This window comes from Varanus komodoensis, unplaced genomic scaffold (genome assembly GCF_004798865.1).
Source record: "Varanus komodoensis strain SLA01 unplaced genomic scaffold, ASM479886v1 scaffold91, whole genome shotgun sequence".
NCBI classification, from domain to species: Eukaryota; Metazoa; Chordata; class Lepidosauria; order Squamata; family Varanidae; genus Varanus; species Varanus komodoensis.
In genome coordinates, this window is record NW_025336610.1 from 373,742 (window position 1) to 389,216 (window position 15,475).

The 15,475-nt window shown below is 68.6% G+C and overlaps 1 protein-coding gene across 2 annotated transcripts in view; it reads left to right on the forward strand.

Moving 5' to 3' along the window:
* The window catches only part of RHOG (ras homolog family member G), a 16,225-nt gene extending 1,042 nt beyond the window's left edge, over positions 1 to 15,183 (forward strand). Inside the window, exons 2-3 of one of the 2 annotated variants that reach the window (XR_006413578.1) lie at positions 12,859 to 13,671; positions 14,497 to 15,183. Coding sequence is in view for 1 of the 2 variants with exons in the window: in XM_044418573.1 (XP_044274508.1) it covers positions 12,896 to 13,471 (576 nt within the window). In the remaining variant the exon portion in view is untranslated. Of the gene's footprint in view, positions 1 to 12,858 lie in introns of both variants that reach the window. The other variant, XM_044418573.1, reaches the window with a different exon arrangement.
* The last annotated feature ends 292 nt before the right edge of the window (positions 15,184 to 15,475 follow it).

Here is a 15,475-nt window from a genome sequence, read left to right on the forward strand (position 1 = left end):
CCTCTGAGCGCGCCCCCCGCCGACCGGCGGCGCGGCGCGCTTTCCGCTTCTCCTCCCCTGCGCCCGCCGCCGCAGGAAGCCGCGCGCCCGTGACGCAGGCGGCGCTCCAGCTCAGAGGCACGCGCGGCCGGGGCACCCGCGGGGCGGGAGGGCTCCGAGCCACAGGCCGGGCGGCGGCCGCGGGCAGGCCGCTCGGGGCGACAGGAGGCGCCCGGCTTGCTGCGGTTCCCCGCTGCCCGGCTGCGCCGCAGATGGCATCCAGCGGGCCCGCGCTGTGCCTGCGCGCTCCCTCCCCACCTCGCCGCTCGCCGCCTTCCCCAGCCCTCGCGGCTCCACCCGTGACGCCCCCCAGTGGCACCTGGCAGCCCGAAGTGGCAGCCGCGGGGAGCACTGTGCGAGGTCATCTCGTGGGGGGCGGGAACGCGCGCTGCCGAGGCCAGGAGTCCCGCGGGCCCCGCACGCTGCGCCTTGCAAGTGCCCCAGCCGCAGCCTCAGCCGTGCCCTGCGTGGCGCTGCGCACGGGGGCCCGAGCGGGGGTCGGACCGGAGGCCCTCCGGCCCCTTCTGGCTCTGCTGCTCGGGGTCTAGGGCAGGCCACGCCCGGCATGGGCCCGCTAGGCTTGGGTTGTCAACAGAAGGGCCAAGCGGCAAAGGGGGGTCGCATTGGGGAGGGACAGCGAGTCTCCCCTGTGCAATCTGCGCCTCCGGTTTTTGGGTAGTGCCTGGCAGGTCTCGTCGGCACCCGCCAGTCACACCGCCCCAAGCTTCTAGGTATCCCAGAAGGGAAAGGGCTGCATCCCACCCACTCGTGGCTGAGAGTACTTACCTTTGGCAGCTGTCAAAAGATTAAAAAATCTTTCTGGCAAGAGTAGAGCTGGAAGGGGCCAGAGGGCCGCCAGGACCAGCCGCCTGCTCAGGGCAGGACCCCAGCGGGCAGTCCGCGTGAGCGCTGCATTTGGACGGGGCAACGTGTCTTGTTGGGCCAGAGTGGGGCAGCCCTGGTCCTCCCCTGGCTCTGCAGTTGGCAGCAGTGGTGGCACCCGGAAGCCCGCGGCGTCTTGCCCACCCTCCTGCCTCCAGCGCAGGTTCCTGCGAGTGTGGAGGCTGCATCCAGCACCTGTGACGGATAGCGCCCACGGGTTCAGGTCTTTTCTCCGTGAGGCTGCCCAGTCCGCAGTTAGAGGGGCACAGACGCCATCTCTGCCCCACATAGCAAGATGCTGTTGGGGGCCCGTTTCAGGGACGTGCCGTGCACCATCTCCGATAGCTCACGGTGCTTTTCTGCATTTGTGCATATTTGGGAGTGGCACAGCTGCCCCAACCTCCCCCATTTCACTGGGTGCACTTTGGCCACCGCTGTTTTAAAAGGTGGCATCTCCAGGGGACGGATTCCTCTGCAGGGCGATGCATCCAAAGTCCTTCCGTGCCCCCGCGATCAGAGAAGGAAGCGTGTCCAGTGGCCCCTCGCAGGACTCCAGAAGGCCCTGAGCCCCCTCTTTGGGTTGTGTGTGCTGGTCTTCCAGGCACCCCAAGTGTTGCCAGCCCAGGTGACAGGTTGCACCTGCCGATAAGCAAGCCGCAGCCGTCCTGGCTTGCCGAAAGCGGGCTGAGGTTGCCGGGTCCCGAAGGCTTTGCCCGAAGCCTGCTGTTGCCGGGCTGGTCCGCTGTCTGCCAGTCCGTGGGTGTCTATTGCTGTTTTCATGCTGGCATTTAGCTGAATTTTAATATCGTGGTTGCTTGACTGTGTAAACTTCTGTGTATTTCTACTACTGTTTTAATTGTTCAAGTCTTTTCAATGTTGTCGGCCTCCCTGAGTCCCAGTACTGGGAGCAGCTGAAATGTAACTCTATATAATCAAGTGAGGAAAGGCACCCTCCGAACCACTGGCAGCCCCCCCCCTTTGGAGGACGAGCCTCCTTTTCCCTGTGGGCATGAACGTGCCTGGCAGAGAGAGATCCTTTCTTTGCGCTCAAGGTGGGATTTTGGGCAGGGCCTGGCGTCCCGCCCCACATCCCAAGGTGTAAATCCCGAGTCCCGACCTGGGACGTGGCTGCAGGAGCAATGAGAGCGAGAGAAGGCGCCTCAGAGCCACTCCCGCTTACCTCCCCGGAACGTGGCTTCTGCCCGTGCAGAGCGCGCACGAGCACCGAGCCAGCCAAGTCCCGGGTGCAGCAGATGGCGCCGGGAGGAGAACAGTGAGGGACCGAGGAAGGGCAGGGGCAGGGGCAGCAGAGCCCTCGGCTCCCTCGTGGCCTCGTCTGGGGATGGTGTGACAAGCCACACCGTGCGCACGCGCCTTCCTGGGCTGTGCGGCTCGGCGAAATCACGGCACAAGCCATGAACGTGGCCCCGAGGGGGAGCTGCGGATGAGGGGGCCTTGCTTGGCAGGTCTCGGTGGCTGGGGCGGGTGCTGTACTTGGGAGCCCCCTTGCAGTGGGGGCAGAACCTCCCCCGCGGCGGCTTGACCCTGGGTAGCTGACATGCATCTCGCAGGCGGGCCCGAAGTGCCAAGGACCAGGCCGCAGACCGACAGAAACGTGGCATCGCCCAGCAAGCGGCCTGGAAGCGGCGAGCAGGAAAGGGCAGCCCCCCCCATTTGTGGAGGAAGGCGGTGCTGGCTCAGCGAGGCAGCCCCGCCCAGGCCGGTGATGTGGGCGCCATCTCGCAGGGGGGTCTGTGCGAAGCGTGGCCTCCGGCACTTGCAAAGAGCCTCCCCAGGAAGGGGGCGCACGGAGGCGAAGAGCCGCTCTGCTTGGGGGGACACGTGCGTTGGGGCAGCAACGCCTTCCGCTCCAAGCGGGTTTCTGGTGGAGCACTTGGGACCCGCACATCCCAGCCATCTCCCGGGCGGAGCTGCTGGGAACTCCGCAGCCCCCTTTCTGCGATCGTCCCTTGCCGGAGGGGCCTCCCCCCGCGCACGGGCCAGGGAGATGCGGGGAGGCCGAGGAGGAGCGTGGGACAATGCAGAGGCAGGCTCCGCGGCGGAAGGGAGGGTGCAGAGGGCCAGCTGCGGAGACCGCGAGGCCGAAGGGGCAGCGAAGAGGGCGAGGCTCCGTCCGGTCCACACCTTGCCTGGGCACGAGGCGCCGTGGTGACTCGGAGGAGGCCGGGCGCACGGCAGGCGTGAGTGGCCCCTTGCCTTCCGCGCAGTCGGCTCCAGAACGGATTCCCGGCACCTGCGGGTTCTGCCTGCTTCAGCCCCCGGAAACAAGCCTGTGAGAAAGTGCTGGGCCTCGTGCTTCCTTCGCACGGCGGCGGCGGCGGCTTCCATTGGGCTGCTTCTGGTCACAAGCTGCCAGAGTTCTAAGAAGTGCGGAGCGGCAGCTGACGCAACTCTGCGCCTGAGGCTTGGCGGCACAGGAAGGCGCTCCGCTGGCTCCCCTGCTGCAAAGAGGGAATCGGAGGCATTTGCCTCCCCCAAAAGCAGCCGCAGCCACTGCGCTTAAATTAGGCGTGCTTAAAATAAGGGCGAACGGGCCAGTTGCCACCAAGGCAGGGCTGCAGACAATGCCTCGGGCCAGGCAGGTGAGCAGGGCCTGTTCTGAGGTAGCACCGCCGGGATGGGACGCTGCAGCCCGGGGGCCAAATCCAGGGCTGGCCCCAGCGACGGCTGCCTCGGGGCTTGCCCGCTGCCCTTTCCTCTCCCGTTCCAAGGACCGGGTCTCCTCTCCAAGGCTTCGGCCCTGGCCAGACACGCTCGAGGCCAAAGGCTACTGGCCTGGCTGGCCCGCGCCTTTCGCCCACCCCGGGACGTGGCTCCCGAGAGTGGGTCTGGCCTGCCGCAGGAGCCCCCCCCTCGGGAGGGAGGCTGGCCGGCCCGTGCGTGGCCTCGCTCAGGCCGGTGCGGCAAGACAGAGACAGAGCGGGCCTGGCAGCCGGGCAGCTCTCGCAATGCCTCGCCCAGCATCTCGGCAGACATCCTCCCGCTTGGCTTCCCTGTTCCGCGCCTACAAAAGGGCCACTGTTTCTCGGAGAGATTAGGAAGGATTAATTCCTCCGCCTTCTGCACCGCCCGCGTGACTGGACGGGGCCTGGGGTCAGCGTGGCGGGCACTGGGGGGGCTCCGGGTTGCTCGAGGCGAGGCACCGTGGGCTCGGCCTCCCTGCCCGGCCGGAGCGCGACATCGCCTGCCTCCGTGCAGCCTCCGGGCGCCACTTGGCCGCTCACCCGCCGCAAGCGAGCGCCGAGCTCCCTGCGGGAGCGTCAGGCGGCCCCAAAGAGGAACGCCTCGTGCGGGGCACTGTGTGGCAAGGCGCCTGCTTCCGCAGCTCACTTCCCCATCTGCTGAAACGGAGGCCGTGCAGTGGGGCCCGCCGGCCAGCAGGGAGTGGGGAGCGCCCAGGCTGCCCGGAGTGGCCTGCCAGCCTTCCCTCTCCACCCAGACCGCTGGACCTTTGCGGGCTCCTGGGCTGCAGGGGCGGCCAAAGGCCGGGGATGCCGTGTCACGGTGAAGGCGGTGGCTCCCTTTGCCCCATTCGAACATCACCGTTATCTACGTGTCGAAATGGCCGGCTCCAAGTGCTGACGGCATCTCAGTGGGAATCACAGCTGTTCTGAAAGGCAGGCTGAAAGGCTGCCCCAGATGAAGGCAACGCCTGGCCCCACTAGGCACCCGCGCAGCCGGGCCTCGCTCCTCCTTCCCTCCCTCCCTCCCACGTGTTGCTGGTGCCCATGTGAAGTCTGGGCAGAGTCCTCCCTCGGGACCCCTCGGGGCTGAGCCGGGATCTGGGCCCCGGGACGGCCTGCTCATGCGTGCCACGCCGGCTAACCCGCTCGCACCCGGGACGGGATTGAGCAGGGACACAGATGCCCTGCGGCGGCTTCTGGTGCTCGAAACGGCCGGTGGGAACGCCCAGTGCGGGGCAGCCCAGGAGACCGCGGGGCACCGGCCTTGCGCACAGACACCGCAGCCGGGGGCGTGTGTGGTGCCTGCACGCAGCAAACCTTTTGGGCACCGGTGAACTGAGAGGGGAAGCTGTTTTTCCTCTGTGATTTTGAAGAGCAGAGCCCCCAGAGGGTTTGCTTTGGGGCTGGGAGACGTTTTCAGTTTCCCCCCTTCCCGCTTGGCCAAGAGGAGCTGCTGCAGGTTGTGCCGGCTGCCCCAGGCGGACTCCGGGCGGCTCTTCCGGTCCTGCGTCGACCTCCGCACGGCACAGCGAGTGCCAGGGCCAGGCCGTGGACGGGGCCTTTGGGCCAGAGGGCGGCACAGGGGACGCTTGCAGTCGGCCGGCCACAGAGCCGGGGGGCCCGAGGCGGCTGTGGTGAGCGAGGCCGGGCGTTCGCCCCCGCCCCCCAGGCGGTCGGCTGTGCAGCGCTGACCACAGAGGCCTGGCCGCGCACTGCCAGCCTCCCCGAGCAAAGGGCCTGCCACAGGCCAGAAAGGAAGCCTGCCCCACACGGACACTCTGCCCAACCACCCTGCGAGGAAATTCCCCCGGGGCCCGAGGAGAGCCCCCTGGCTGCGGGGAGGGGGCAGCGGTGCCTGCCTCGCACAGGGACCTGGCTGCCGGGGTGCCGGGAAGCAGGTCCTGCCTGATCCCAAAACCCGCTGATCCCACATCTGGGTGAGAAATGCCGGCCAGCCGGCCGGCCCAGCAGCATTCAAAGGGATGAGCAGACATGGGAGACCGCGGGAGCTTCCCCTCTGGCGCGTGCCCTCTCCTTCCCAGAGGCTGGCAGCTGGGGGAACCCGGCTGCGCCTGCGAGTCGCCGGACAGCGGAGGCGCCCCAGCGGGCCCTCGCCAGCCTCCCCCTGCCCAGGCAGCAGCCCTGCGGGGGCACCCACAGGCCCCCTTGCTTTCTGCCCGGTGGGCCCGCCTGCCTCGAGGCAGCGCTTGGGGCATCGCCGGGCAGCTGCCCGGGGGGGGCAGGGGGGCGGCTTCTCTGGATCACAGGCACTGCCGGGCTCACGGCGAAGGGAGCGGCGGGGTGAGCGAGCCCCCAGCAAGGGGCGGGAGAGCCGGGAAGCCACCGTGCGGCCCCACGGCTCTGGGCTGGGTGCCCAGTTCCTCCCGGCTTTCCTTTGCAGGGGCTTGGGGCTCAACTCGTGGAGGGCCCCTCCGGGTGGCCGGAGGCACACGAGCCCACTCCATTAGCCGTGTGGCTCCCTGGCTGGGTTGCAACCATAAAACCATGTAATACAATAGAAAAACACACGTCACAACCACCATAAAACATTTGAACGATGAAATAATAAACTAATAAACATGCGCCCACTTAGCAGGCAGCAGTGAAGCCCGGCCCTCCTGCTGCAGAGTTAACCCGTCACAGCCCCAAGCCGTGCGCATGGAGAGCCCTCCTCCCAGGAACGAAGGCGGCTCCAGACTGGCTCTCAAAGGCGCGATGTCCTTGGCACAGCGGAAGCTGCAGGGCAGGGACACGGGCTGGCATCTCCTGGGGGGGGGGGGACCAGCCACCCCAGCCCCAAGGCCCCAGGGGCGGATGGACAGCGGGGCCAGCCGCTCCCCTCCTCCATCGTTCCCGGGAGACGGCTCTCCGTCCGCGCTTGCGCCCACACGCCCCTGGCACAAGCGGCTGCAGGCTGCTCGGGCCCAGGACCGTGGCCAGAGATGTGGGTCCCGTGGCTGCCCCCCGAGCCCCGACCACCTTCCTGCGTCCAGGAGCCCGTCCTGCAAGCTCGCGCTGCAAAGATGGCCCTGCTGCAAAGCTGCGGCTTTGCAAAGCTGCGGCTGGCGAGGGGCCGGCCACAGCGCTCCCCCGGCCAGGCCAGGCCAGGCCCGCCCCACAAGGGCCACTGCAGGCACGCGTGAAGCAGAGGCGACCCGCGGGGAAGGCCCGTGAGCACGATCAGCCCCGTCTGCGGGCAGCGCGCTGTGAGGGGCGAGGGGGCGATGGCCGCGGGCAGGAGGGGCCCGCGGGGCCGCGGCTCAGCTCTGCCGCCGTTCCACACGGCCGAAGAGCTGACGTCCTGGAATGGGGGGAGCACCCCCGCTCCCATGCCGGGCCGTGAAGCTGCCGCGGCGCTGGCTCTTTTGCAATCCCTCCCTGCCCTGCCTCTCCTTGGGGTCCTCCCTGTTCCCGTCGCGAGGGGGGGGGGGGGCGTGGCTTTCACAGCATCAGCCTTTCTGCCCTGGTGGGGAGCCTCTGAGCAGCATCCCTTGGCCGCAGGGGGCAAGGGCCGGGCTGCTCCGGGACCCACCCGCCACCAGCACCCCCAGCGCCTGAGGAGGCAGGGCGGGGGCAAGGCTCCCTCGTGCAGGGGCAGCAGCTCTCCTCCCACGGGGCAGGCCGGCATTCCCCTTGCCATTCCGAGAGCGGCCACGAGGGACAGGCGGGCGCGCCGGACGTGGCTCCATCCACAGCCCCACTCAGGTGAACTGCCGGCTCCCTGCGCTTCGAGAGAGGCCCAGCATCCCTGCCCGGGTGTGCTTCAGTCCAGCCGCGGGGGGGGGGGGGGGCAAGCGACAGGCCGGCCCGGGGCACCGCAGCTGCCAGCCGGTTGGCCGTCTGCTCCGTGCAGGCCGTGCCGGTGGTGGCGAGGCAGGGGGCTCTGGACGGAGCATGGCCTGGGACAGGGCCACAGCGGGCTGCGCCAGGCGTCGCAGGGGAGGGGACGCCGCTGCCCAGAGCTGCCTGCCAGCCCCGGCGTGCCCCATGACTCGAGCTCCCCAGCCGGGAAATGCGTGTGGAGCTCTGGGGGGCATCCGCGGCAGCCCGCGGGACCCCGTGGTCGGGGGCTGCCTGGGGCACGCCTGACAGACGCTTCGGTCCTTCCCAGGCAGCTCCGCTGAGCGCCAGGCGAGCCTGGCCCTGCCCGTGCCGCGTTGGCATGAGGAACGCAACGGGCAAGGAGTGTGACAGCCGCAGACCGGAGGAGCGAGCGGGGAGCCCTCCCTCCCCGGGGTCTCACGAAGGACAGCGCCCCAGTCTGGCAGGAGCTTGGGGATCAAAGGTGGGCCTGGCTGCTCTCCTGCGGGGCGCTGGCCACCCACGCCGGCCACTCGCTCCTCTGCCTCAGGCACAGCAAACAAAGGGCTCCCGTTGCAGTGTCTGGCAGAGTGATCAGAGTCGGCCCGGAAGGAGGTCGGGTCGGGTCGGGTCGGCCCGCAGCGCAGATCCTCGGTGTGGGGACTGCAGGCCACGACTGTTTGCGCCTGGGCAGTTTGGCGGTGGTCCCCAGGGTGCCTTTGGGCTGCGGCCGCCAAGCGAAGTCTCCCTGGCCTCCAAGGTCTCGTGTGCGGGAAGAGACCAGGGGAGCGGGTTAAGCCAAGGACACAACGTGCTGGCTCCCGACAGGCGCCCGGCAGTGTGGGGGGGCTCTCGAGAGGAGCTCGCAGCCTGCCGCAGCCTCCAGCAAGGCAGCCCAGCGGCGAGGGCAGGGCCTGGCCAGGCAGATGCAGCGTGGCAGGGCCGTGGGGCGCAGGAACGGGGAGGGCTGGGCATCAGATGGCTCTGTGACAACAGGAAGAGCTGCTTCCCTGCTTGGCGGGGGGTGGGGGCGGACAGCTCCAGGGGTCTGCAGGCCCCTTTCTTCCTGCCCTGCCCCCTCCCCTCCTGGCTCCTGTGCACACACCAGGCAGGCAGAGGGCCCCGGCAAGCAGGCAGGGAGCCTCCTCATCCCCACCGCTGCCCAGACCAGAGGAGCGGCAGCTCCAGCGGGCTGCAGGGAAGAGCCCTGCCCCGGCAGGGCCGCCCAGCGGGGCTCGGAACACTTTCTGTCCCTTCGGGGCAGGAGTGGCTCCGGGCAGAGGAGCTGGTGCCTCCGAGGGCGGCAACGCAGGAGGCGCCCCGGGGTGGTTGCACTGGGGAGGGGGGAGCAGGGTGGTGCCCGGGTGCGTGAGGACCCGCTTCTCCGGCCCGCCTGCCTTCTCTTCCTTGCCACAAAATCGCGCTGGGGAGGCCGGGGGGCAGCTGCGCTTGCTCCCCAGTGGTGCTGGAGCCTCCGCATCCCCGTCGGGCACAGGTGCAGCGGGGCCTGCCGGGAAGGCCACAGGACGCCTCGGCATGGGGCAGGCTCGGTCCACGAGGCCGGCCTCACTCCCCGGCCCAGGCTAGCGGAGCCGGGCGCCGCCGCCTCCCTCCGCCCGCCCGAGCAACGATCCCAGCGGGGTGCGCGGCAGGCCTCGGAGTCGTGGGCCCGTCCGTCCGTGTGGACGCCCAGCAACGGGCCCGTGAGTTGCAGCAAGGCGCTTCTGGAGACAGGCTCCTGCAGAACCCGCTGGGGAGATTTCCTGGCACAGGCACCGAGCTGTCTTGGGCCGTTCCTGCCTTGCTTGCTTCCTGTTTAGATTTCTGCAAACGGCTCTTTGTTTCCTCTTCTCGAACACTGACGCTCGGCACGCCCACGTCCTCAACCCTTTCCTGCACAGCCGGGGTGGGGAGCACGCCAGGCCCGCAGGGGCACAGCGCTGGGACACCGGTTCCCGCCACGCGTGCCTCCGTCGGCTCCGGGACGGGGCGTGCCAGGAGCGAGCTTCAGGCCTCTGGCTGAGCCACCGAGGGGGCTGGCGGTCCTTGAGGTGCGGCGCCTCAAGTGGGTGAAGCCTCCACACGCCCACCTGTGACCCCAGGGGTGCGGACCATGCTCTTGACTCCCACTCCCATCATCCCCAGCCAGCACAACCAGTGGCGACGAAGGTGGCTGCATGCCAGCCATGTTCTGGGGCCTGCCCACCCTGCCGTACACATTTGCGAGGGGCCATGCACCACCCAAGGAGGGCGCCCGCAGCAGGCGCGGGCCGAGCTCCCGGGGGCGCTCCATGTCCCGGGCCGTCAGCAAGCAGGCAGTCGGGGGACGAGGGACGGGACATGCGAGCGAGCGGAGGCGGAGAGGCTGCCCTCACCTGCGCCAGGCTGCTGGTCCAGCAAGGAATGGGAGAGGAGCGTGTGCCGCCTCCAACGCGGGACGAGGCCCCCCAGGCCCCGCTGCAGGGCCCGAAGGAACTGCCGTGCGCCTCTTGGCAGTTGGCCCTGGAGCGGCCTGAGCCGGGAGTCCCCAGTCGGCCGGCGAGAAGTGCCCCAGCTGACATGTCCCTGGAGACGCTGCTCAGCTGGAGGGGGCCGCCCCGCGAGTCGGGCGTGGGTCCTTCCAGCGACGGGCCGCTCCTACCCAGCGGACGGAGGGGAGGCGCTGCCAGCCGCACTGCTCCGCTCTCTCCTCTAGCCGGTCCCCCAGGGCGCTGGCTGCACCAGCCACCGCCGGCAGGGCAGGCTGCAGGGCTCGGCTGGGCTCCCAGTTGCACAGGTGCTTGCCCCAGCCCTGAGGGATGAGAGGCCCGCTCGGGTGCGCAGCTCCCATCTTCCCTCCGGCTGGGGCAGCCCGGACAGCCTTTCCTGCGGAGCGACGCGTCTGCGAGGGCAGCGCTCAGAGAGATGCTTGGAGCCTCTTGGCCACAGGTGCCTAGACGCCCTCCGGTCCATGGCACTCGGGATGAGGCCCAAGCTGCGCTAAGGATATCGAGGGCCCGCGCTCTGTTTATCGAGCTCCTTGTCCTTCCCCCCATCTGGCGGCAGCCTCCCCACCCGCCGCCTCGGCTTCTGAGGACCGATAGCTTGCTCCAGGGTGCAGCCGTGGAAGGGGGGGCAAGGCCCAAGGCCCGCCGGGAGCGGGGCGGCAGCCGGGCTCCAGAACGGCCGCCCCAAGACTCCCGCCGTGGCGCTGCAGCGGCACGGGGCGTGTGGGGGAGGGTTGGACGCTTTGCTGGATCTGGTGGGCCTTGCCTTATGTCCGGGGCTGCCGCATGGGGTGCCGTGCCGCCGTCTCGCTGGGCTTTGGAGCCGCTGCCCAGCCCTTCCAGCCCCGCTCGGCGCCCTTGCCCACCCGCAGGGATGCTCGTGCCTGCGCCGGGCAGCATCCAGGCTACGTGCCCCGCGAGGGGCACCCTCCGAGCAGCTGCGAGGGGGCCTCCGCAGCGCCTTCCGCTCTCCCTGCGAGCTGGCCAGTGCAGTGCGGACAGGCGTGGGTTCGGGCAAATGGCAAGATGCCCTCCCAGCTGGTGGTCAGAAGCAGCGGGGGGGGGTGCTTGGATCCACGGCACCAGGCTGAGGCAGCCGTGCAGGCTGGTGGCCCGAGCCCCTGCGGGGACCCTGCAGCCGCCTGTCCAAGGACAGCCAGGCTGCCGTCATGCGCGGCGGGGCCTTACGGCGCCCAGCACTCTCCTCGCCCCTGCCAGACGCTGCGCACCAGGGCGCTGCCTGGCCTGGCGACCCGTGCGGTGCTGGCCAGGCCGCCCCCGCTGCCCCGAGAGCCTCATCGCTGCCATGAGCCCGGTGTGACCCGCTTCCCGCCTGCAGCAGTGGCCGGCAGTCCTGAGCTGCTGCTGCTGCGTGGGCCCCAGATGCCCCCCGGCTTCCTCCAGCCCCTCCAGCCAGCGGAGCCGGGTGGGGTGAGAGCAGGCAAGCGCTGCCCCAGACAGAGACGGAGACGGAGACGGGCTCCCCTGCCTTCCGGAGCTTCCGGAGCTCCGCCATGCGTCCGACAGACTTGTGGGCTTCCTGCCTGGGCTCGTGGCCGGCTGGGGTGGGCAGCAGGAGGCTGGGCCAGGGGGACCCTTTGCTGGATCTGACAGGGCTGCCTCACGTCCAGGGCTGGACCTTCCCCGACTGCCCTTGCGGGCTGCCTGCCGCATGCCTCTTTGTGGGAACCGGGGTTGCCGGGGCTGCGCCGCCACCGCCATCTTCCCCGGGAAACCCCACCCCCCCTGGGGCCCCAGAAATGCGCTTAGGCTGGGCCCCGGGGCCATCCCCAGTCAGCCCGGAATGTGCTCGTCCTGCGCCGTGCGGCACGGGCCCTGGAAGGGGCCCCGGAGGTGTGCGTGGGGGGTGTCTTGGCCGCCCTGCAGCGGGCGAGTCCCCTCTGCTTTGGACAATGCCGCCTGCCAGGCCGGGGAGGACAGGATGCGCCAGGAAAATCCCCACCGGCAGCTGCCGCCCAAGACCCCTGCCGGACCAGCCGTGCCCCGGCTCTCCCGCTTGCCGGCTCACCCCATGCTGGTCCCTCTGCGTGCCTGGCCCCCGGGGGGGGGGCCGCTTGCTGGCGTCCCCCGGAGACATCGCTGAGCTCAGCACCGGGCTCTTGCGCTAGTCCTGACCGTGTGACTGGCAGCAGGCCGACGGGCCAAGTGCCTATTTGGAAGAGTCACTTAGCCAGAAATAAAGCGCGTTCCACGGGACGGGCAGGTCAGGGCAAGAGCAGCTCGGGAGCTGCAGGGACAGGTAGCCGTGGGCACAGTTTGGCGATCGACGGCCTTTCAGCACCTGGCTGGGCCGGGCCTTCGACGGCGCCTGAGCAGAGGACTGCTGGGAGAGCCGCTTGCGCGCTCCTCTGCCCACGGCTCCAGAACTGGAGGTGCCACGGGCAGCCCATTCCTGGCAGCCCGGAGGCATGCGCTTGCTCGCGCAGCGGAAAGATGCCACGCTTGGCATGTCAGACTTCGCACTCACTGCCAAGGCTCACGCGCCGCTGTTCACGGCACACCTCGTGTCCCCTGGGCGGGTTGGGGTGCATCACCCCCCCAGCAGTCCCCGAGGAAGGCGAAGGGCTCCCCGAGACCCCCGTGCAGAGGCGGAAACGCAGCCAGCTCGGGCGGCCCCGTTTGCCGTCGGGCGGCCCGCACGAGCTGGGCCCAGTGTGGCTTAGATCAAAAATGCGCTGCACATGACAATCCGAGTAAGGCAGTTAGTGACCGCGATGCGCCCTGAGCGTAAATTGCCCGGTGTGGAGGGCTCAGAATGGCCTCAACTGCCAGCCCCCAGAAACCTCCCAAAAGAGGTGCTGTGCTCAGATGAACGGCACGCCTGGGGGAGGCCGGCTGGAATGGCTTTCATGGAAGGGGGCCCCCCGCACAGCCCGGCCGTCCCTGACCGTGGCGCCTTCTCTCTCTCTCCCCTCCCTCTGCAGACTTCTGAAGCTTGGAGGAACGTGCCCGCGAGCGGAAATGCAGAGCATCAAGTGCGTGGTGGTGGGCGACGGAGCCGTGGGCAAGACCTGCCTCCTGATTTGCTACACAACCAACGCCTTCCCCAACGAGTACATCCCCACGGTCTTCGACAACTACAGCGCGCAGAACACGGTGGACGGCAGGACTATAAACCTTAATTTATGGGACACGGCTGGCCAGGAGGAGTACGACCGCCTCCGGACACTTTCCTATCCCCAGACCAACGTCTTCATCATCTGCTTCTCCATCGCCAGCCCGCCGTCCTACGAGAACGTGAAGCACAAGTGGTACCCGGAGGTGTGTCACCACTGCCCCGACGTGCCCATCCTGCTGGTGGGCACCAAGAAGGACCTCCGGGCCAACCCGGAGGCCCTGAAGAAACTGAAGGAGCAGAACCAGCTGCCCATCACCACCCAGCAGGGCATCAGCCTCTCCAAGCAGATCCACGCCATCAAGTACATGGAATGCTCTGCGCTCAACCAGGACGGGATCAAGGAAGTCTTCACCGAGGCCGTGAGGGCCGTCCTCAACCCGGCTCCCGCCAAGCCCAAGAAGCCGTGCGTGCTCTTGTGAAGGGTGCTTTCCGAGCCTCTTGTCCAGCCCCCGCTGCAAACCGGCGCTCCCCGGAGGCGGCCGTGTCCCATCCCGCTGCCCCGCGGGGCACAGGCGCTGGCTTCCGCCTGCTTTGCTCTGGATGATTCTGCCATGACTCACCCTCTCCGCTCGCTGGCTCCAGCTTTTCGGCCCTGACTTCCCCTCCCTCTGCAGAAAAGGTACCCGGAGACTGAGGCGGGAGGCGGGTCACAGCTGCGCGGACGCACGGGCCGCTTCTCTGAGATAACTGTCCTCCCTCGCCGCAAAGCCAAGCCGCTTCCCGTTCGCCTGTCGGCAGCTCACTTCTGCCCTACAAGGCGAAGGCTCTTCTGCTGCCCGGCGCTCCGTCCAGCCTCGGCCTGAGCCAAAAGCCCCTCGAAGGCACCAGCCGGGAAGACGGCCGAGGGGGCCTGGCCAGCCTCCTGCTTCAGCGCCCCGCCACCCTGTGCTCCGGTGCAGCCCCGACAGACCCTGCCAGAGCGGACGGGGCGCAGCAACGCAGCTGCCGAGGCAGAATTAAGGCGGCCTTCTGCGTAACTCCAGGTTGACTCCCGCAGCTGCCACCAAGGAAGCCGCAGTGGCAGCCACTGGAGTCTCAGGAGGAAGGCCCTGAACCCCAGGCCCCCGCCACCCCCAGGCCCCTTCCCTCCCCCTCCTGCCCCCCCTTTCTTGGAGCTGGTCCCTCCCAAGCGCTTGCTCTAGGAATCCACAACCACTTCGCAGAGCAGGACCTCCAGCCTGCGGGCCGATTGCTGGCCCCCTTCATTTGCGGGAAGCTGCGCGGTCCCTCCTGGAGAGCAGCCACCCCCAGGGTGGGAGGCTCAGCCAGGCCAACTGCCAGCCGCTCCCCCAGTATTTCCTCGGGGAAGGGGAAACCCTGCTTCTCCCCAGCTTGGCAGAAATGGGCTCCGTGCGGAGGATGCGCGCACTTCACAGGGAGGGGAGGGAGGACCGGCGCTGCGCTTCCCCAGGCACAGCACAGCCCATGGCCCTTCCCTCTGCAGGCCACCTCCGGACTCTGACGGAACCCTCTGAGCGGCCGGCCCAGTTCTGGGGCCAGCTCCACGGTCATGTGAACGAGGAACCCGCCTGAGTGGTCCGAGCGCCGAGGTTCTCCGGGCCCGGGAGGAGGAGACCCGCAGCATGACGCCTGGAGCACGGGGCTCGCCACGGCTGCCTCCTGCCAGGCTCGCTGCCCAGGTGCCGCCCGGTGCTTCTGTGGCCGCCGCTGCCGTGCCGGTGCCGCCCGCTTCTCCCCACTGCGACGGGCGAGCCCCAGGCGTCGCCTCGCGGCCACGTGGGAAGGCCCGTGGAGCCGCGTGAGTGTCCGTGCGACTTGGAGGGCAGCCCGCGCTCGGCCTCTTCCTTTGGCGAGGAGGTGGCCCTCTCCCCTCGGTCGAGGTGCCCCGTGCTTGCTCCTTTCAACTGCACTGTGCAGAAGCGTTCCCAGCCTCGTGCCTTCTTGGCCTGAACTAAAGGAAGACGTGATCCGCAGTCCCCCGTTTTCTGAGTTGCTGCAGCTGAGTCCTCACAAGCGAAACCAGACGGTGCTGGCTGGGTGGAAGGGGCCTGTTGGCCCTGGACCCGTTCCCACAGGCCTCCTTTTATCTGAGATGAAGATGATGTGGATGGGAAATGGATGGGCTTTGTCTTGTGAAGCTTAAATAAATTTCTAAATTTGCAGATACAAATTGTATGCAGATTGTATGCAGATTTGTGCCCTATAGTTTGTGCCCATGAGCATTTTCAAGAGCCTAGCGATGCCCTGTCGGGCGTTCCAGTAGGAGACAGGCGGGCGGACTCAGCAGACACCCAGCTGTGGTGCAGAGCGGGGCTCCCGGGCCATCCGGTTCAACGGGCTTGGCACAGAGACTGCCGGCCGGCCTGTGGCGCGCGAGCGAGCGCGAGAGGAACTTCCCGCAGATGCGGTGGCCCTGCCCTGAGGCGCTCGGCTTTCTGGAGAGGAAGGAAGTGCAGGACAAG